This window comes from Antrostomus carolinensis, unplaced genomic scaffold (assembly GCF_000700745.2).
Source record: "Antrostomus carolinensis isolate BGI_N321 unplaced genomic scaffold, ASM70074v2 scaffold14271, whole genome shotgun sequence".
NCBI lineage: Eukaryota > Metazoa > Chordata > Aves > Caprimulgiformes > Caprimulgidae > Antrostomus > Antrostomus carolinensis.
Window position 1 is genome coordinate 1 of NW_010296412.1, and position 20,488 is coordinate 20,488.

A 20,488-nucleotide genomic window follows, 5' to 3' on the forward strand; every position below is an offset into this window, starting at 1 on the left:
CCTTGGGAAGGGCCTGCGCCGGGTCTCGGGGGAGCTTGGCCCCGGTGCCGGGTTACTTTGGCATGGGAAGGGGCCGAGCCTCTGAGCTTGCTTCTGCGTTGGTGGCGCTCTGTCGCTGAGCCCTGGTGTTGCCTGAGAGCCTGCAAGCAAATGGCCTAACTTTCAAGGTTGGGAAAAATGCTTAAAAAAAAAAAAAAAAGAGGGAGGTATGAGCTGTGGAAAAACTAGATTAAAAAACGTTGTTTTGCCAAGAATGTGCCTTCCGTTCTTGTGGCTGTTCGCAGTGGTGACTTGTTTTTAATAGTGCCCTTCTAAGATTCATTCTTGCCTCCAAAGGTTTAGGTGGTTTTGAATATTATATTTTTACAGCTCTGTACTGTTTTGTGATTTGCTGTTGACAGGCAGAGCAGGTTTTCCAATGGCAACGTAAATCAGTTGTGGGTACTGATCTTAAAAAGACTCATTAGGCTACTTTAGCATAGTTGGGCTGTAAATAATTCCTTGTTAGGGAAGCCTTGCTAGTGAAATGGGTTACCTGTAAAGCCTTGTATAGGTCACAAGTGACATATAGTCATGAAAACCGCAAGGCCCTTGCTTTGCAGCTTTTGAAAGCTTGTATTAAGGCTAGTCACAGCAATAAAGGGAATATTAATTGGAGCAGTACTCCTCACTGAAATTCAGAATAAAGACAAGCATACGTGGAGTTGGTTGCTAAGTATTAAGCCTTACTTTTTTCCATGGTGCAGGCAATATCATGCAGTTGCATGTGTAATAGTTTACTTTTGCCAAAAAGCGCTGGGCTGTATGCTTCTGCTGCCTCGCTTGTGCTAGGCCTGGCAGATGATGGAGCACCAGAGCCGGCACAAGGAGGCGAAGCAGGTTTGCAGCTGTCAATGGCACTAAGCTCGGGCATCTTGGAAAATCTTACCTGAAGTCCAACCTTGTGAAATGTCATACGTGCAGAGCCTTGAGGCCCAGTTTATTGAAGTCATGTCATCTGGCACATCTGCAGTGTTTTACGAAACTACACCATGAGCTAGATCATAAAGAAAGGAAGACTAAGGGTTGAACAGCAGAATGTGGGGACTGTAATTTCTTGTATATAGTTTCCACTTACTTTTTGTTCATATATAGTTACTGATGTAGGTTTAGATCTTTTAGATCACTGTATGGTTTAAATCTTTTTATTCTACAGCTGGGCACTTAGTATTTGTTCTCATATGAACCTTTTGAGGGCTGCTTGGTTGTTTGTTTGTTTGTTTGTTTTTTTTAGATAAAAGTTTTGCTTGCCCCTCTCCCTCCTCCCAAAAGGCTTTAAATAAACAGTGAAGTGATAAGTTAATTATTCGTTCTGGGCAAAGGAGGTTATGATGATTTCTTAAGGAAGTTTTGATGATTTCTTAATTTCTCAATCAAAACCACTAATCAGATATACAAGAAAAACTATTTAGAAATGCAATGCTTTACATTATTTTGAATATATTTGTATTTTTACTTTATTTCACCTGTAAGTTGTAGTTTACTTTTTTATCCATTTACATAGTGCATGATATCCATCCTTAAAACATTCTTTAAAGTAGTAGTGGACACTATTTTCACTGGTGGCATTTAATTATTTGTGTTGATTACAGCTTGGAGAGTATTACAGTCAGGAGGTTCTGAGCTGGATGCAGTTGAGAGAGGCTGTGGTCAGTGTGAGATTGACCAATGCGATGGGAGTGTGGGATATGGAGGAAGCCCAGATGAAAGTGGAGAAACAACACTGGATGCAATGATTATGGATGGGTAAGAAAAATACATGGAGAAAAGAATGATCCCTGTAGTTTTTTAGCACACTTTAGCGTCAGGGTTGTTACAAGATCTTGTTGGTTTAGGGCTGACTGCGGGACAAGCTATACGTTAACTTGTGGGACTAGGAAGACTATGCAACTGGTGGGAGAGTGGCTAAGCATGTTTTTTTATTGAATCTTCACATGTAGTGCAGTAATCCAGCTCTAGATATATCAGTTGCAAAGCAGATAGCTTTGTACCACTGTAAGGTTTCCCTTTACATTCATTCTGTAAATATGTAACTTCTGGAGCAGTTGTCTTCTATACTTTATTTACCATTTAAAGCTCTCCTGATTAAAAAGGAATTGTAAGTGTGTGGTTCATGTTATAAGTTTTTGTAACAAAATAGTTACTATACTGAAAAATATTACTGTGGATAAAGTTATTACTTGAGCAACATCCCCATGCCTGTGAAAGGAAACAATGTATGCATGAAGTTTTTCCCTACTACTGTGATGCCATCTGTCTGTGGCGTAGAACAATTAAAGGAATAGGTTAAAGTAGCAAGCTTTCTAATTTAGATGATAACAGATTTTGGTTAATAAAAAATGTACTTTTTTTCTTGTATTTTTTATAAGTTTAAAATATTTCTTGTTTCCAGCAACACTATGGAAGTCGGGGCAGTTGCGGATCTCAGACATGTGAAAAATGCTATTGGTGTAGCACGAAAGGTCATTGAATACACTAAGCATACGTTATTAGTGGGAGAATCAGGTAATTATTCCTTTATCTGTTTCCAAGTCATACCCTCTTCTTAAAACACTTCCTGTTAAAATTGCCATATATTAATCTTGGTAATATAGGTGGAAGGATTCCCTGACAATCAAATGAATCTAGTCAAATAATTCAGAAGTGTTTACTGTCTGTCTTATTACGTGTAAATGAATTGGATTTTATTCCATTACTTGGACATTGAAAAAAATACAGTTTTTACTGTCTTTTCACCAATTTAACTGCAAATATTAACATGTAATCCCAAGGCTTTGCTAATGTCACTGATACCAGAGGTATGAAAGATGATTTGCTACAAGATACTATAGACGCTATTAGATGTAAACATTTCACTTAAAAAAAAACATAGAGTAACTTTTTCTAAGAAATGACAGAATTAATAGACACTACAGTTATATTTTAGTGTATATAGAGCATGATTACTGTATTTCATAGTTTAAAAATATTAGCAAGAACTTGAATGTAAAAAATTACATAAGGCACAACAAGAGAGCCATAGCAAACTGGAGCAATAGCTGAGCTTTCAAAATAAGAGCTGCTGCTGTTAGAGTAATACTGGCTCCAAAAGAAATGTATGTTCCAGGGATGTGTATAGGTAGTGAGTGGAAGGTTACTTGGCTCACAGTTGAGGACTTTTAAAATGTATGTGCCTGCTCAGAAAGAAATGTGGAGATAAGTGTGGAAGTTAACATCTGAGCATTAAGGGTGAGTCAAGTGCTTTGAAACTGATAAGAAAAGAAAAGATTCTTGAAGGAATTAATATGTACAGAATGATAGAGAAGTAAGTGCAATGGTAGTTTTTTGATGGAATAAAATAGGGCAATAGAAGGGGGTGAGGACAGTGACAGAAGGTCTGAGAAGAGAGAAATAGATATATAGATTCTATTTAATTTGAGTAGTTGGCTGTGATTAGGTTACAAGTGGCTTTGTAAGAGATTTCACAGGTGATGCTGGAAAAGAAATTGGTCAGATGTTAAATAGAGGAGGAAGAAATGCTCAAAATACTCCTTTTCCCATCATTGTTAGTTATCAAAATATTTTTAACTTTTGATTGGTAGAATAAGCAGAAAAGATAAGGAAGGTGAAGAAAGTGAAGATTAAAATGCTGATTTAAAAATATATTTTCCAGCCTAAGAAGATAGCTCTTTGCATAATGGAGTCAGTGGATAAGGCTGTTATGCTGAGTCCTTGCTGTCAGTAAGAACTTCATCAGAAGAAACTGTCTAGCAGTAGTGGCAAAAGAAAGTCAGGAAAGCTGAAGATATATCTGAATAAAAATTGGATATGGTGATGATAAATGTTAGCCAATGAATCAAAGCAGTGGAGAAATTGAGAAAGAATAATATTTCTTGTGAAATAATGTATTTTCTGTGGAAATAGGAACTTGGATGAAGGAAACTGTAGTTGTCTTTACCAGGTGAAGACTGATAAAGAGAATATAAAGCTATAGCTTAAGAAGAATACATTTGAACCTTCAAATCAGCATGTGAGAAAAATGACAGTTTACATTTTCACCAGAAAAGCTGGCTGGAATAATAAAACCTTTTCATATAAATGTATATAATCTCTGCAGGCTTTCTTTATTCAAAATGCAAAATTGCCAAGCTTATTCCTTATTGTTTTGCCAACAACTAAACTGCACTTTTATTTGAATATATTTAGTAATATAATCCAGAAAAGTCTGCCTGTCTTGTAAAATTTCATTTATGTGAGTGACTGACCCTAGAGAGGAGGAGGCAAGCTGTGGCATGCATTAATTTTGTTTAGTTGATCATTTTTATATGTGCGAGTACATTGTTCCTGGCGGTAAAGTTTTAATGAAAGTAACATGAAATTTTAATTTTCAGTGTTAAAAACACTGATGGATTCTGTTAGAGTGCCATGACACCTAAATAGTCTTCACAGTTCTGTTTACTTTGACTCAAAAATTGAAGTTTAGATATTTGAAAACCTTTGGTACATAGAGAACTTAAGGAAGAGGATGTATTACAGAATCACGGAGTAGTTGAGGTTGGCACGGAGTTGAGGTCTTCTGGTTCAACGCCCCTGCTCAAGTAGGGCCACCTAGAGGTGGTTGCCCAGGACCATGTCCAGATGGCTTTTGAATATCTGAGGTAGGAGACCCCACAATCTCTGGGCAACTCAGTCACCCTCAGAATGTAGAAGTTTTTCACACTGTTCAGAGGGACCCTCCTGTGTTTCATTTTGTGCCCACTGCCTTGTGTCCTATGACTAGGCACCACCAAAAAAGGCCTGGCTTGATCTTCTTTACACCTTCCCTTCAGATATTTTTATACACTGATGAGATCTTCCCTCGCCCTGAGCCTTTTCTTCTCGAGGCTGAACAGTCCCAGCTCTCTGTTATCTCCGTTACCTGCCTTTGCTGCAAGGGTGTATTGCTGACTGACATTCAGCTTGCTGCCTCTCAGAACCAGGTCTTCTCTGGCCAAGCTGCTTTACCACTGGGTGGCCCCAGCACATACCGGTGTCTGGGGTTGTTTTTCCTCAGGTGCAGGTCTTTGCACTTCTCTTTATTGAACCGCATAAGGTCCCTATCAGCTCGTTTCTCCTGCCTGTTGAGCTCACTCTGGATGTCAGCATAACCCCCTGGTGCTTCAGCCACTCTTCTCAGTTTTGTATTATCTGCAAAATTTGCTGCGGGTACTCTCTGCCCCATTATCCAGATCATTAATGAAGATATTGAACAGTGTGGGATCCCATATTGATGCCAGGAGTACACTGGTAGTTACTGGCTCCAACTAGCTGTCATACCACTGATCAACACCCTCTGAACTAAGCACTTCAGGCAGTTTTGAGTCCACATCACTGCTCATCCAGCCAATAACTCATCAGCTTCTCTATGAGGATCTTATGGGGTACAATGTCAGGAGTCTTGTGGAAGTTAAGGCAGACAATATCCACTGCTCTCCCCTTACCTACCTAGCCAGTTGTTTCATCAGAGATGGCTAGCAGGCTGATCAAGTGTGGCTTCCTTTTGTGAAGCCACACTCACTGCTCCCAATCACCTTCTAATCATTTGTGTTCTTGGAAATGGTTTCCAGGATTAATTGTTCCATCACCTCAGTGACAGAGGTGAGGCTGACTGGCCTGTAATTCCCTGGGTCCTACTTCTTGCCCTTTTTGAAGATGGGAGTGGCAGTTGCTTTTCTCCAGTCTTTAGGCTTTTCTCCCAGTCACCCTGATAGTTTGAAGATAAACGAGAGTGGTCTTGCAATGCCATCAGCTTAGTCTCTAGACACTTGTGGCTACATCCCATCACAGCCCATGGATTTGCTTATGTCCATGTTGCTGAAGTATTCCCTAACCTGATCCTCTCAGCCAAGGGTAAGTTGTCCTTGCTCCAGAATTTCCCATAGATCTCCAGGCCCTTGGATTTCTGAAGGCTGGTCTTCTAGTAAAGAAGGTGAATAGGGCATTCAGTAACTCAGCTTTTTCCATGCATTGTGTCACCAGAGCCACTGCCCCAGTCCACAGCATGCCCATGTTTTCCCTAGTCTTTCTTTTGCCATTTAGGCACTTAGAGAAGCCCTTCTCATTGCCTTTGACATCCCTTGACAGATTAAACTTCAAGTGGGCTTTGGCTTTCCTAACCTCGTACCTGCATGCAGTGTCTCGATATTCCTCTCAGATTACCTGTCCCTGCTTCCACCTTCTTTATACTCCCTTTTTATCTTTGAGTTACCAGGTACTCCTTGTTCACCCATGCAGTCCTCCTGGCATTTCTGCCTGACTTCCTGCTTGTCGGGATAGACTGCTGTTGATTTTGGAGGAAGTGATCCTTGAATATCAACCAGCTTTCTTGAACTTTTCTTCCCTCCAGGGCTCATGGGACATTTTCAGTCAGGTCCTTGCAGAGGCCAAATTCTGTTCTCCTTAAGTCCAGGCTTGTTATCTTGCTTTTTGACCTGCTCCCTCCTCTCAGGATCCTGAATCCCACCATGTCATGGTTGTTGCGGTGAAGGCTGCCTTCAGCCTTCAAATCCTCAGAAAGCTCTTTCTTGTTTGTAAGTATGAGGTCTAGCAGAGCAGTTCTTGTTGTCACTTCTATCAGGAGGTTGTTATTGATGCTCTCCAGAAACTTCCTGGATTACTTATGCCCTTTTAACTTTCAAGAATGTCTGTACCTATGCTTTTATCTCTTTTTGAAATTATTTCCTTTTCAGTATTTCCATCATGGGGAAAAAAAACCCCAAACAAAACTAGTAAATAAAAAATACTGTGAATCAGCAGGTTCTAGATCTGAAAGTGAAAAGCTGAGTCAGAAGCTATGAACACTGAAATAATTATCCAGTGAAAAAAATCATTCAAATTTTATAACCTTTGAAGTCTGAAGGTCATATTGTTGCATCATTTTCACCCAGTGAATGAAAATTTAATAAATTGTATTCTTTTCCTCCACAAAAAACTTGCAAAAATGGACTTTGAGGAAGCTGATCCCGTGAGTTATACGTGAACAATATTTAGCTAATCGCAAGCTATGATGAAAGTTTAAGCCATACTCAGTGAAGAAGATGACAGTGTGGTGGTGATAGCGTCTGTCTTGAACAACAAAATTCGTGCAAGTCAAACCTGATGTCGTCTTTTACTCTTGCTGGTGTGTTTTTACAGCTAAGGTTTATAATGACAGTGGGGTACATAAAAATGAGTTGTTTAGCTTTTGTTGAACAAATACAGGTAAACACGCTGATCAGTTCCTGCAGTGGTAAAAGCTACTTTATTTATTGCCTGATTTGTTTAGGAAAGGTCATAGAAAACTGGCAATGAAGGTCATGTATACCAGTGTAGAACTGAGTCTAGTGAGGGACATTCAATGCAGAATGATTACAAACAAGGAAGAAAAGAATAATTTTAGTTATCATCTGCCAAGGAGTTTTCAGGTTTGTCTCCAATAAATAAGAAAATTTCATAATCACAGTGAGCCTGACCTTTTCCCTTTTTGTCCTAGCAATACTTAGACTGATAATCGAAGTAAAAAGTTCAGGAGAGGAAAAATGACCAACTCTGCTTCATGGAACAGAAACAAGGCTCCAAAAGTCATGAAAAAATGACTGACAAACATGCACAGGCACAATTTTACCTTAAAAAAAAAAAAAAAAAAAAAGAAAAAACAGACAAAAACCCAACAAAAACTCCTGCCTGTTTGTTCTAGAAATAGGAAAATAAATATCTGTTTAATTGAAGCTATCAGTTTTCTTTTGCTTTGAGTGCAAAGAGACTTTAATTGTGTCAGTTTTCAAGAAAAACACAGAAAAGCTGTCCAGAAATAATTGAAGGCTTTTCTTAATTCTTAGACTGGAAGAGCTTGTTTAGCTGTGCATTATAGTGACACTGCTATCAAGAATTGGTAATATAAATTGTTCAAGCATCTATATCTAGCAACAGTATCTGTTACTACGTAATATCAAAGGTATCTACAACTAAAAGGTGAAAGAATAGTTGATCTTTTTTCTTTTCCCTTTCCCTAACTGTAAAAGCCATTCTTAGAAGTGCAGCATTCTTTTATTGCTTGTGTTGGTATTCCTTTTGCTCCTTTGACACATACTGTATTAATTTTCAAAACAAGGAAGCAATCACTTTCAAAGCTGCAAGGAAGAAGTGTATTATGATGTAAGCTGGTGGATTGATTTCTGCAAGTATCAGTGTTATAGTGATGAATGCTGTGCCACTATATTACTTACATTTCACAAAAGGCTAGCTTTTGAAGGAAAATATACTATTATTTATTTAATAGTATATTATATTTATTTATAATAGACTATTTTAATTTATTTAAATATTTCTGTGACATGCATAGCCTAGGCCACTCTTGCTCTGGGTTATTTGTGTCCAGTTGATTAACAAGTTGAATTTGTTTCTCTTTCAATGGTAAAACTCGTATGTGTTAAAATAGTTACAGTGAATTGAGGAAATTGGATGTTGCCAGTGAAGGGAGAGTGTGTTACTGCAGTTGTACATCGCTATAATGGCTGTTACTGCTCCCTGGAGACATTATTTCTCATCTCCATTGAGAATGTAGAATTTCTTGATTTCTAGATAACATTACATTAATGTATTATCATAAAATATATTAAAATGTGAATAAATTAATATTTTTTGTTTTGTTGTTGCTTTTTAAGCCTCCATGTTTGCTGTAAGAATGGGGTTTCCATATGAAGATTTAACTACCCAAAAGTCTCTTTCGGTGTATTCAAAGTGGCTTAATGAAAGCTGTCAGCCAAACTACTGGAAGGTACAGTGCACTGGTGGTGGTGAAGTTGGGGTTTAGAAAGTCAGTAATGCAGTATTGCCTCTTCCTTTCAGCTTATATTGAAGTTATGCTTTACATATGAAGGACAAAAATGGTTTGCGTATTAAACAGAACAAACTTGGAATTTCCAAGCATTTGGTAGGCTTGGGAAGAAAGAGTATGTGTCTAGCTGCTCTTTCTCGGATCCTGCTGGTTTTGACCTTGTGAGAAATTTTTTTATTTTTTTACCTCTAAATTTGGACAGGACTTCTCAAACTAAACAAAGCAGTGCATGTTTTTTTGATGCAAGTATAAATTTCTGAAAGAAGATCTTACAGTAGCCATTAAAGTCCTTAAAATAGTTAGAGGGGCTTTGTGCAGGCGTGTGAACACATTGGGTTAGTTCAGCTGTCCATTAAACTTACCTATTGTGATGAGGCTGGTTTGGTTTTTTGGTTTGGTTGGTTTTTTGTTTGGTTTGGGATTGATGTCGCAGATTTCTACATGTTTGTACATTGTCTTCATTGTTTCTTGGATATGAAATGCTGCATTGCTGAACCATTTTAAGTCAATACATACTCTGTTTTTCAGTTGGGAAAATATCTTGACTGCGATACTGACTTAACATTAGCAAAACAAGCTCAGTTCATCTGGTGGGTTTTTTAGCTTGAACATTTTCTTCATTTGCTGAAGAATGAAGTTTTGGGTTTTTTTTTAACCAGTCAGTTGAGCAAAGGAGAATCTTTAATTTGAACAACACAACTTTCTAGTAGTAAAAACTTCTCACCATGTAATACCAGAAGTCAGTCTTTATTTTTTAAGCAAGACAACATGCAAGATTTCAGTGCAGCTGTAAAATTTAAGTATTGGGCATCTGATACCTGTGTAGTAGATTATAGATATTGATTGTAGTATTTTTAAATTTATCTGTAATGAAGCATAATATATTACTCATGCAAAACACAAAATAATTACAGAATGTGGTACCAGACTCTGCAAAATCCTGTGGACCATACAAACGGCCTGAAAAAGTAACTTGTAAAGAAGAACAGACCATCTCACAAAGAAGTGTTCTTAATCATGATACTATTGGTAACAACCTTTGGTAACTCTGATGCTGATTTTTTTTTTTTTTTTCCTCATTCCACTACAGATTAAGTCATACTGAGTTTAAAGAAAAGTATTTCATATAGGCATTATTTCCTATTTATAGTGATTTCAGGTTTCTGTTATTTATGTGTTAGGATGGAGTGCCTAAAGCAGAACTTGTTTGGGTTTTTTTTCCAGTCCACTGGCTGCCCAGCCATTTGCTTCATTTTTTGCCCTTAGCTATTTGTTCATTGCCCTACTGCTTTTCCCTCAGATACCTTGGCTAAATTGCTTGGGCAGCTGTGGACGCTTAGAAAACTGATCAAGATTAAAAATAATTACTTTTATCTTGATTATGGTAAACATAGGTACCTACGTCTCCCCTGTAGCTGTCAGACAAACTTAAAAGGCTTTGCGGTGGGGGAAGAAATGAGTAAACAGTTAGTCCTGTTGCCAATCAAAAGAAATTTGTCAAACAGCTTTTAAACTTATAAAATAAATCTTACTTTCATTTTTCTTCTATTCTGGCTTTTGACTAAATCAGTAAATTTCTACAGAAACTACTACGCTTAAAACAAATTAGTAGTAGTAGTCCCAAAAACTTCTGAGAGTTTACTGATTGAGGACTGTTAATTGCTAAGCCTGTAAACTGATTAATGAGCAGATGAGCCAAAGGACTGCAGCAGTTACAGATTCATGTTTTTCAAAGCTTTATACTTCATAGTCTTGAAATGCACTTTTTGATTTACTCTGGAGTTTTCTCAGTTGAGCAATTGTGAAATTTTTGTCTGATGGTATTTGCAATATGAGGAGTTAACAAGTTGTTTCAAGTGTGAATCTTTCTGCATTGCTTCCAGTCCACCCTATTAATGACCAATCAGTGTTCTATAGAAGTCAGGCAACCTACAAAGTTCTTAAGTTGGTAGGTAGCTTTCTTTGTGGGATCTATAGTCTTCAGAATGTGCTAGAAAACTCAGAAACTGTGGAGCGTCAGAATGAGAGGGGAATCTGCTAAATACAATTCAGGAATTGATGTATTTATTAAGTAGTCCTAAACTTCTGCAGTAAATCCTAAAGTTTTGCAGTAAATGATGGCACTTGTATTTGTACTTCAGGTTCTCCCACGACACTGTTTTATTTATGAAATGTCTCCTTGACTAACACATTTTGAGAAGAGTCTTCATTCAGAAAGGAACTTAGGAAGGCATTTAGGAAGTTGGTAGGAACTGGTGCCCTTCCAGTCTTTTTGCAGAGGCTAATGGTGGCCATAGAGTTAGTGCCTCTATGTTTTTAGCTTCTACAGGTCAGAAAACTTTTCTATGAGAAGGAGCTACTGCTTAGTGAGGTCAGAGAACCAGAATTCAGCTCTTTGAATTCTGCCTTTGTCTCTCATTTTGTACTGGAGTTTGATGCCAGCAGCAATTTTTGCCCTCTCTTTAAAAGGTGAAGTCTTGGTCTGTGGAGAAGCAGTTGATCCCAAATCCTTTTCCAAGCTGCAATCTAAGCTTCTCTAATATGAAGCAGTGGCTTCCAGTGGCTTTGTGCTGATAAGGCACAAAATTAGCAAGGGATGGGTTCATCCACACATTTGATTGCCTGTTATGTGATTCTTGTTACTTTGGTAGGCAGTATTTCACCTTCTGCCTAATTTAAGCTCATCCTTCTGAGGTTTTTTTTTATCTCCCTCAAGCACGATTTCCAAACTTTGTTGTTCTGCTGGTACTGGTGCAGATGTGGTGACACCAGGTACTTGTTCTCTACTGGTTAACATAGGTGTATATATATCAGGAGACGGTGACTGCTTGTGCAGCAGTAACATACAGCTCTGAACAGTGTGTAGCACTCACTGGTTTAGATTCCTTTTTGAGCTCTTGTAATACATTCAGAAAGTTTCCAAATGTGTTTTGAAAAGAACTTGTTTTCTTGAAGAGTATAACTTTTCTGTATTTCAGGGTATCAGTAATTTGAATAGTCTGGGTATTGTGGTTCTGTTTGATAACCATACTGTCCATTTAATAAATTTGTTATGAGTCTTTCTGAACATGTTTCATCCCCTTTGAAAATTTTAGGTATGGTTGTAATCGGTGGGAGTGGAACTGTTGCTTCTGGGACATCTACTAATGGTGCAGTCCACAAAATTCCGGGGTTAGTATCTCTGGTTTTACAAAATACCTTTTTTTCCACATGTCCTTTCCTATGTTAAGTTTATCTAAAGTTTATATGTTTTAGACTGTGATGATAACAAAATGGCCTTGCTTATTTCTGGGCACTGCCATAAATCCTAATGATAAGAAGCTGATTCAGTTGCAAGATGGTTTGTGTTTGTTTGAGGGAGTGCTTGTTTTTCAACACTCTTAATTCACCATACAGAGACACAAATGACTGGCACAGTTGTGAGACAGCTTGTAAGGCAAGGCTCTAGAGCCAAATAAGCATTTTAGAGAGATGCACAGTCTCCGAAGAAATGTACGTAGAATCAGAGCCCAAGGCCTGTATTTTGTCTTTGAGATTTTTTTTCTACCCAGTTAGGAATCTTATCTGTCAACCAAGTCAGACAACTTCTAGATTTAGCAACAAGTTATATTGAGCATATTAATGTCCCCAGCTGCTTACTGTGGTCCACTGGCTAAACCTTACTGCCCTTACTATAGTTAGTATAACAACAAACACTTGAGCACTGGAGGTGGATTAAACCTCAGGTCAGTCAGGTTATCACAGATCACTTTTATCGGTAGTTTTAAGACAAAACTTCTGACTGCAGTGGAGTGACCTCTTTACTTGTTCTGTTCTCCTGTGGGTTTAACACTAATGCAGCTTGAGACAGTAAGGTTGACAAAGTTAGAACTGTGCTCAAGTCATAAGAACTTGCCAGTATCAGGCCAAGAGCTATTATGTTAATGCAATCCCACTGGAATTAGTAAATTACAGTTTTCTGTTATTTACAGTTTCTGTGTTTTTCCCATTGTTCACTACAGCCGTGTAGGAGATTCTCCGATAGCTGGAGCAGGGTCCTATGCAGATAGTACAGCCGGAGGAGCTGCAGCTACTGGGGATGGTGACATCATGATGCGCTTCTTACCCAGGTTTGTCCTTAGGACTTTGCTAGCTTTCTCTAGCAAAATGTGAACTCGGCAAACTTAAGTAATTGATTAAAAAGACGGTCTGACTTACTGGCAACTGGAGTGGGAGTAAAGGAAGGAATGGGAGGGGAAAGGACAGTAGCAGAATCAAGTCATTGTTATGATCTATTTTAAAAGAAGTGACTTCTTAAATATCTTGATGACAGATCCCTTAATACTGCCAAGCTGTGAACAAACAGGCAGCAAGTAATGAGTATATTCCCAGCCTGCATGCTTTTAACAGATAAAATACTGATTAGCTTTCTCCTCCAAAGTGTTTTGTTGTGTGGGAAATAAGTGTTATTAATTGTAGATAGGATGTGGGGTGAGCCTCAGATTACTCAGGAGTGTGGGGAGGTGTCACTATAACAATCGTATGTAGTTGCATCTAATTTGAAACTGGAAGAGGTGTTTTAGTGCTATCATAGTTGCATAATCTGCATAAAATATGGCTGTTTTCATCACTGAATCTTGACAGTCATTCTTGTGAGTCAGTCTCAGCAGGCATGAGTTATGGAAGTCTGTGCTGAACAGAATGGGCACTGATGCTTGAAGGAATGTATAGCAGTGGCCTTCATATTACTCAGGTGCTTTTTCTGAAACTCTGGCAGTTATGAATGCCTACTAGCTGTTGCATATTTACAGATGTCCTCAATGAGTTTCAAGCTGTTCCAAGCCGGTCTTGAGATAAAAGGCAATTGACATCTTCATGAATTATTCCAAGGTATCAGATACCAACAGTAGTAGGTTGACTTGAGCTCCACTACGAGGCTAATCAATAAAAGCTTACATTACAGTTTAGCAGCCTGAAGGATTTGGCTGTAATGCTTAAAACATTTTTGTTGGCACCAACAGTTTTTAGAATGCAGCTCAGACGAAATAGTTAATCACAGGTTGCTTGTAGATACAGATCTTTCCTAATTCCATATTGTTTGGAATTCCCACATGAAAGCAAATTAAAGAGTTGACCTGCCAGAAGTGAAGGAGGTGTCAGTTAAAAGGCAAAATTGCTAATATTTTCTGTCTGCCTTCTTTGAGATAGTAACATCTCATTGAGTTTTTGATTAGTGAAGAGACACCTGTGAAATACAGCTTTATATTCAGATAGTTACCTTTAGATGACTTGAGTCTATTTGATTGTTAGAATAAATCAAAGATGATAGGGAATCTCAAAATGCAAGATAAGTTCTCTTCTCTGGTACTTTGATAACATCTATAGTTAATGCTATCTGTAGGTGAGTCTTAGTTGTAACAAGAGTTGGTCTTGGTACATGCATCTTTCATCTAAACAAAATCTAGTGTTGTTTGCTTGTAAGTATACATTGTGCATTATCTTTTAATCTTCAGATTCTGAAAGAAAAAACAACAAAAGTAATTTGTTTGCTTCTGAGGACATTTTGGAAATGCAACCGATTGATCTCAAGCAATGCCCATATAGTAATTTGTCTAATGATACTGTAGATAGAAAGGAATTACTCTTTTGTTTAGAGTAAGGATTTTTTTAAATAGGCCTGGAAAATAATTGAAGGTAGCTCAATGTCTTGACCAAAACATTGTACCTTTGTATTCATGAAATAAAGACAATGTGTCAATTCTGAGGTTTTCAGAAACTTTAAGGTTTTTTCTGAAATATTTTTAATGCTTACTGAAATCAATAATTTGTCAGTAATGTAGTATTGGAGGTCAGTGTTCTTCAAAAAATTATCAACATTCACCTTTTTGAAAACTAGTGATAACTTTTAATGTCAAACTTAATCATGCAATGAAAAATAAAAGCTACTAAGTATTTCACTGCTCCTTTGCAGTTCTTTAACTGACCTGTTTCTTAACCTCTTCTACTGCAAATGATCAGAGTTATCCCAGGCTTGGTCCTGCCTTAGAATGATAGATGGCATAGATGACATCTTGCAGTCCATTTTAGTCCTATTTCTAATTACTTTTCATGTAGAACTTTAGTAATAATTGCCAATATGAAGTTTCACTAAAGATTATTTATTATGTGTTTCTATTCTTCAAAGAAATCAAGATCTCTCAATGGTATTTTAGAATATATAGCCTGAGTGTAGCTAACTGGGTGTGGGGTTGTGGTTTTTTGTAGTTACCAAGCTGTGGAGTATATGAGGATGGGAACAGACCCAGCAGTAGCCTGTCAGAAAGTTATTTCCAGAATCCAGAAGTATGCTCCAACATTCTTTGGCGCTGTTATATGTGCCAATACAACTGGAAGTTATGGTATGTATTTCGCTTAACAGACAAAGCATGTTGACCCTAACCAGGTCACAGAAGTGCAAAACCGAAGGTGGATTTTAAAGCAGCGGTCTTTAATTATTCTTTGAACACTGCGGCAATACTGACCATTCGTAACATCAAATGCTGGTTAGCAAGGCAACTGTGTTCTGGTGTGGACTTGAGATATTTTAATTTTTCCTCTGCATTTTGATGTCTTAGACTTTCAGAAAATTTATGCAAGTCTTAGTAAAAATCAAAAATATTTACAACCTTCATGTGTTTTCCTGGGCTGTGTATGATTAATTTGATGGTTTTAAAAAAGAATGCTTATGCCTCCCCTAGATACGGCATAAGGCAGGGAGAATGTGAATGTTAAGCATATCTTCAAAGCAGTCCAAGATCAGTCATTGTGCCAGGCATCTCATTAGTGAACTCTTAGATCAGTAGGAAATATAATTTGCTAATCAACATAGCTTATTTAGTTAGACTGCTTATTGCTGTTCTTTCATCTGTTATTTCCCATAGTTCTGTATTTAAGAGATTAGTGTTGGAGGAACTCATTAAGTTAATCAGGATTGAAAGAGAGAGAGAGATATTTTCTTAACTTAGGTTGCTGTTTTGCATTGTATTATCAGGGCATTAATTGCACTACAGCAGTCAGTAGCACTGTATTTTTACTTAAATACTTTCAAGATGTCTTGGGTTAAACAGATTGTAAAAGAATAATTACACCATTGTAGTAGAATTAGTAACTGATTCATTAGATGATAAAGTACAATGACAAAGACAATAATCCTAAATGTAGCAAATTATACTTTTTTTTCTTTCTTTCTTTTTTTCTTTCCTAGGTGCTGCATGTAATAAAATTCCAGGATTCACTCAGTTTCACTTCATGGTTTCTAGCCCTTTGCTAAGTCAGCCAACTGAGCAAGTAGTAGATTGCATTTAATTTATTTTATATTATTAACATCCACTCTTAGAGGAGGAAAGTACTAAGGTTCCCTGGGTGTTACTTCTTAAAATATTTGTTTATTTGCACCGTTGCATAATCATGTACAAAGTTATGTTGATGGTGCAGCTACTACTTCACTAGTTTTAGTATCTTCTACTTTATTACAGCTTTGTATAGTGCAACTAAGCTTAACCTGTAGTTTCGTAATGTAATTATCTTGGTAATTTATTTCTAAATGATTGTAGACTTGTACTATAACCTAGAATCACAGAATGGTAGGGGTTGGAAGTGACCTCTGGAGATCATCTAGTCCAGCCCCCCTGCCAAAGCAGGTTCCCTACACACCAGGTTTCACAGGAAAGCGTCCAGGCGGGTTTTGAACATCTCCAGAGATGGAGACTTCACAACCTGTCTGGGCAGCCTGTTCCAGTGCTCTGTCACCCTCACAGTAAATAAATTTTTCCTTAAATTTCTGTGGAACGTCTGGTGTTCCAGTTTTTGCCCATTGCCCCTTGTCCTGTCACCAGCCACCACCAAAAAGAGCCCGGCCCCATCCATTTGGCCTCTGCATTTCAGGTATTTATAGACATTGATAAGATCCACTCTCAGTCTTCTCTCCTCAAGGCTGAAGAGTCCCAGCTCCCTCAGCCTCTCCTCATAAGGCAGATGCTCCAGGCCCCTAATTATCTTTGGTGCCCTCCGTTGGACTCTCTCTAGAAGATCCCTGTCCCTCTTGAACTGAGGAGCCCAGAACTGGATGCAGTATTCCAGATGTGGCCTCACCAGGGCAGAGTAAATGGAGGTTTAGCAAACTGATTCTATGTAGTTTGAGGGAAGTGAACATAGTTGCAAAATGATAGTTTTGACACTTTCACAGTTAGCACAGGCAATTAATCTCTGTTTAAAAATGAATATATAAGTGAAATGGCTGAAATTTATGGACTTCACCATTAAGCTCAACATGAGCCGGCAATGTGCGCCTGCAGCCCAGAAGGTCAACCCTATCCTGGGCTGCATCAAGAGGAGCATGGCCAGCAGGTCGAAGGAGGTGATTCTCCCCCTCTACTCTGCTCTCCTAACCTGAAGTACTGTGTCCAGGTCTGGAGTCTCCAACACAAGAAACACATGGACCAGGTAGAACGAGTCCAGAGGAGGGCCACAAGGATGAACCAAGGGCTGGAGCACCTCTGCTGTGAGGACAGGCTGAGAGAGTTGGGGCTGTTCAGCCTGGAGAAGAGAAGGCTCTGGGGAGGTCTTAGAGTGGCCTTCCAGTACCTGAAGGGGGCTACAGGAAGGCTGGGGAGGAACTTTTTACAAAGCAGGTAGTGATAGAACAAGGGGCAATGGCTTTAAACTGGCACAGGGTAGATTAGATTAGATATTAGGAAGAAATTATTTACTGTGAGGATGGTCAGATGCTGGAAAAGGTTTCCCAGAGAAGTTGTGGATGCTCCCTCCCTGGAAGTGTTTAAGGCCAGACTAGATGAGGCTTTGAGCAACCTGATCTAGTGGAAGGTGCCTCAGATCATGACAGGGGACTTGAAAGTAGATGATCTTTAAGGTCCCTTCCAACCCTAATCATTCTATGATTTAGTCTAGATTTTATTTTCCAAAGAAAATTGCATGCAAACATTAACAAGCAAGGAAAGGGGTTTGAAAAATAATGGAGACGATTTCAAAGCTTCAATTGAAAGATAAGGAGCATCTCCTTGTGGACCTTTCTAACTTGTTTCGCAACAGCTGAGAATACATTTGAATACAGAAGACATCCAAACATCCCTGGTAGTACAAGCCTTCAAGGAGTATTGCGTTTACTCTAGCTGGATGTGAAAACAGGAAATCTTCCTGTCACCTTTTTTTGTAGTGGAAGTTATGAATCTTAATCACAGCGATTTCCTTGTCACTAAATACACTTGTCACTGTGTATTTGCCCTTTCCTGTAGCACATCTGCACCTGCAAAGGAGCAGTTGCATACCTATATCATTACAGTTACCTATGGCTGACGAAGCTGGGTTTGTTGCTTTCTCTTTCTGTGTCTAGAGATACTAGGATTCACTTGTAATAGAACTTCAGCAGCTTGAGGATTGTTCCATGGGTCTATTTGATAGTTTCCTTGACTTTGTGGCTTGCTGATCATTTGATTGAATCTTTGCTAAACTTGAGTTAAAGATGGAGCTAGTAAAATGAGCATGTCTTGTCATAAACACTTTAATTATTCTTTTTCTACTTGAATAAAACCATTGGGTAATGAAAGCACACTTTAATGTATTGTTTATAAGTAAGGTTGTTTAGATGCTTGAGTACTGTGCTTTAGGATGATTGTGTTGCCTTGTGTTCTGAGTTGCTGTCTTTGAAAATTGGAAAAAAATGTTTAAACTAGAATAGCCATCTTTAATGGCCTGCTGTTGAGCTTCAGCAACTAAGTAATTTATTTGGTGATTCACTTCTGTCACTGGATCTTTAGAGCATCTCCTAGCACAGAGCTCACTGTGTGCCACAACAGGCTTTAGTCAAAGAAGGTCTTACCGAATATAGCTGCAGTGGTTTAAGATAAGTTTTCTACCTGTCCTACCTACGACCCTTCTGCCGTGGCTGCTGTATTTTAAGACAACACAGGCAGTCAGGTGCAAAATAGATTAATAAAATCCCAGTAATTGTTGCTTTGGAGACAGCGTTGTCGATTGTGAATGTAGAAGGTTCAGTACTGGCAGCTGTGTCTCAAACTGCTGCAGCTGAATCCACCAGTAATAATTTTTGAGAGAGGCTGGGAACATCCATGGCTTGCTTTCTAGTGTGTTTGTGCCACTCTGTGCTAGCTAGTGTACGCCTCTAGAGGCTGTGAATGCCCATGCTGAAAGGTCGTGAGTACTCTGTAACAGGGTACCTAAAGTCACTAAGTTACAATTCTAACTTACTGCATAGTCAGTTCACGTGTACTTGAACCTGTCTCCGTGAGACACATGTACTAATACATATGGTTTAATAATGTAGGTTGCTTTGTCATGCTGAATTAGTTATCATAAATGAAAGGGTTAGTTTGTGTAAACTATTTTAATATATTGTTAATTTGACAGCATATTAAATTATAATATTTATACATGTGCTGTTCTGATGTTATGGACAGAATTCTGAATTTAAAAAAATAATTTTCTTAATATTTTGTATCAAAAATATTTATTTAATGGTTGTTAGTAGTAGTGCTGTTCTCTTAGGCTTAGTACACTAATCATTTTTTTAAGAAAGCTTTTTACAAGTACAAACCCTTTTGAGAAAAGTAAGCAAAAACTCTATGACAGTTTCTGCTGTTGTTGCAAAAAAGAAAAATCTTGTGGTTTTGATGTCAAGGAATTTTGTATTTTAAAGTTTTTCCCTTCGAACTTTTACTACAAAATGCAGAACAAACTACACAGACTATGAGTATCTGCAAGTTAGTGTTACACAGTTGAATGCGTCCTGTCTGCAAAGTTTTGGGGTTTTTTTAAGTCCAACTGTGTTTTAATTTATTAGTTTCTAGCTGGTCTGCTTTTTTCCATTTCTAAAACTTCTTGCCAAATTATTGCTTCATCCCATGTAGACAGAAAAATAATCTTATCTCAGTGGTCTGACTAAAAAGCCAACTATGCCATGTTTTTGTATGCCACTGAAGTGTTCTTTAATAAAGCAATCTATACAAACCCTGACAATGTTTTATATGCACTTATTGAAGAAAACTTCCCTGTCATTTCACTTTTTGTAGTTTACCACTGAAATACATTTTTCCATCTGTAACTGCCTCAATCAGGAATAATTCAGATTTTCAGAGAATTCAAGGTTGGTCTTTCAGATGGAATCTACAAGTAATACTATATAAACTGGAATGAATCTATGATCTCTTCACAGGGTAAAAACAGCAGTGGTGCTGATTGCTTTTTAAGTTAGAAATTCTTTCAGCATTTGTTGTTTGGGTTTAGTTATTGTATGACTGTTGTAACTCATTGACAACTCTGTTCATCCTTGTTTTGAAACAGAGTGCGTGTAGGATTTCAATTCTATTATCTGTAGTATGTGTGTGTGAGGAAACATCAGTGATACAGTTAAATTTATTTTAGCTGAAATACACAAGAGTATGTTATATGTTAAAGCACTGAACTAGAAATTTTCTCACTGAGGGGTCTGTTCATTCCTCCACATAAGTTCCATTAGATTTACAGCAGAAGAACATTACTGAAGTGTCCGTGGAGCAGATGTGGCAGAATCTCAGGATTTTATGACTAGCTTTATTGTTATTGTTTGAGCTGCTCCGTCAGGCA

The 20,488-nt window shown here is 38.0% G+C and overlaps 1 protein-coding gene across 1 annotated transcript; it reads left to right on the top strand.

Annotated features, from left to right (window-relative positions):
• Positions 1-746: 746 nt before the first annotated feature.
• AGA (aspartylglucosaminidase) lies at positions 747-16,281 on the top strand (the record flags this gene model as incomplete). Its single annotated transcript, XM_010178297.2, has 9 exons — positions 747-879; positions 1,632-1,785; positions 2,432-2,544; positions 8,700-8,812; positions 9,787-9,901; positions 11,968-12,043; positions 12,874-12,981; positions 15,116-15,249; positions 16,095-16,281. Coding segments are annotated over 9 exons (1,047 nt in total), but the record flags the coding sequence as incomplete, so codon positions are not given.
• Positions 16,282-20,488: the final 4,207 nt, after the last annotated feature.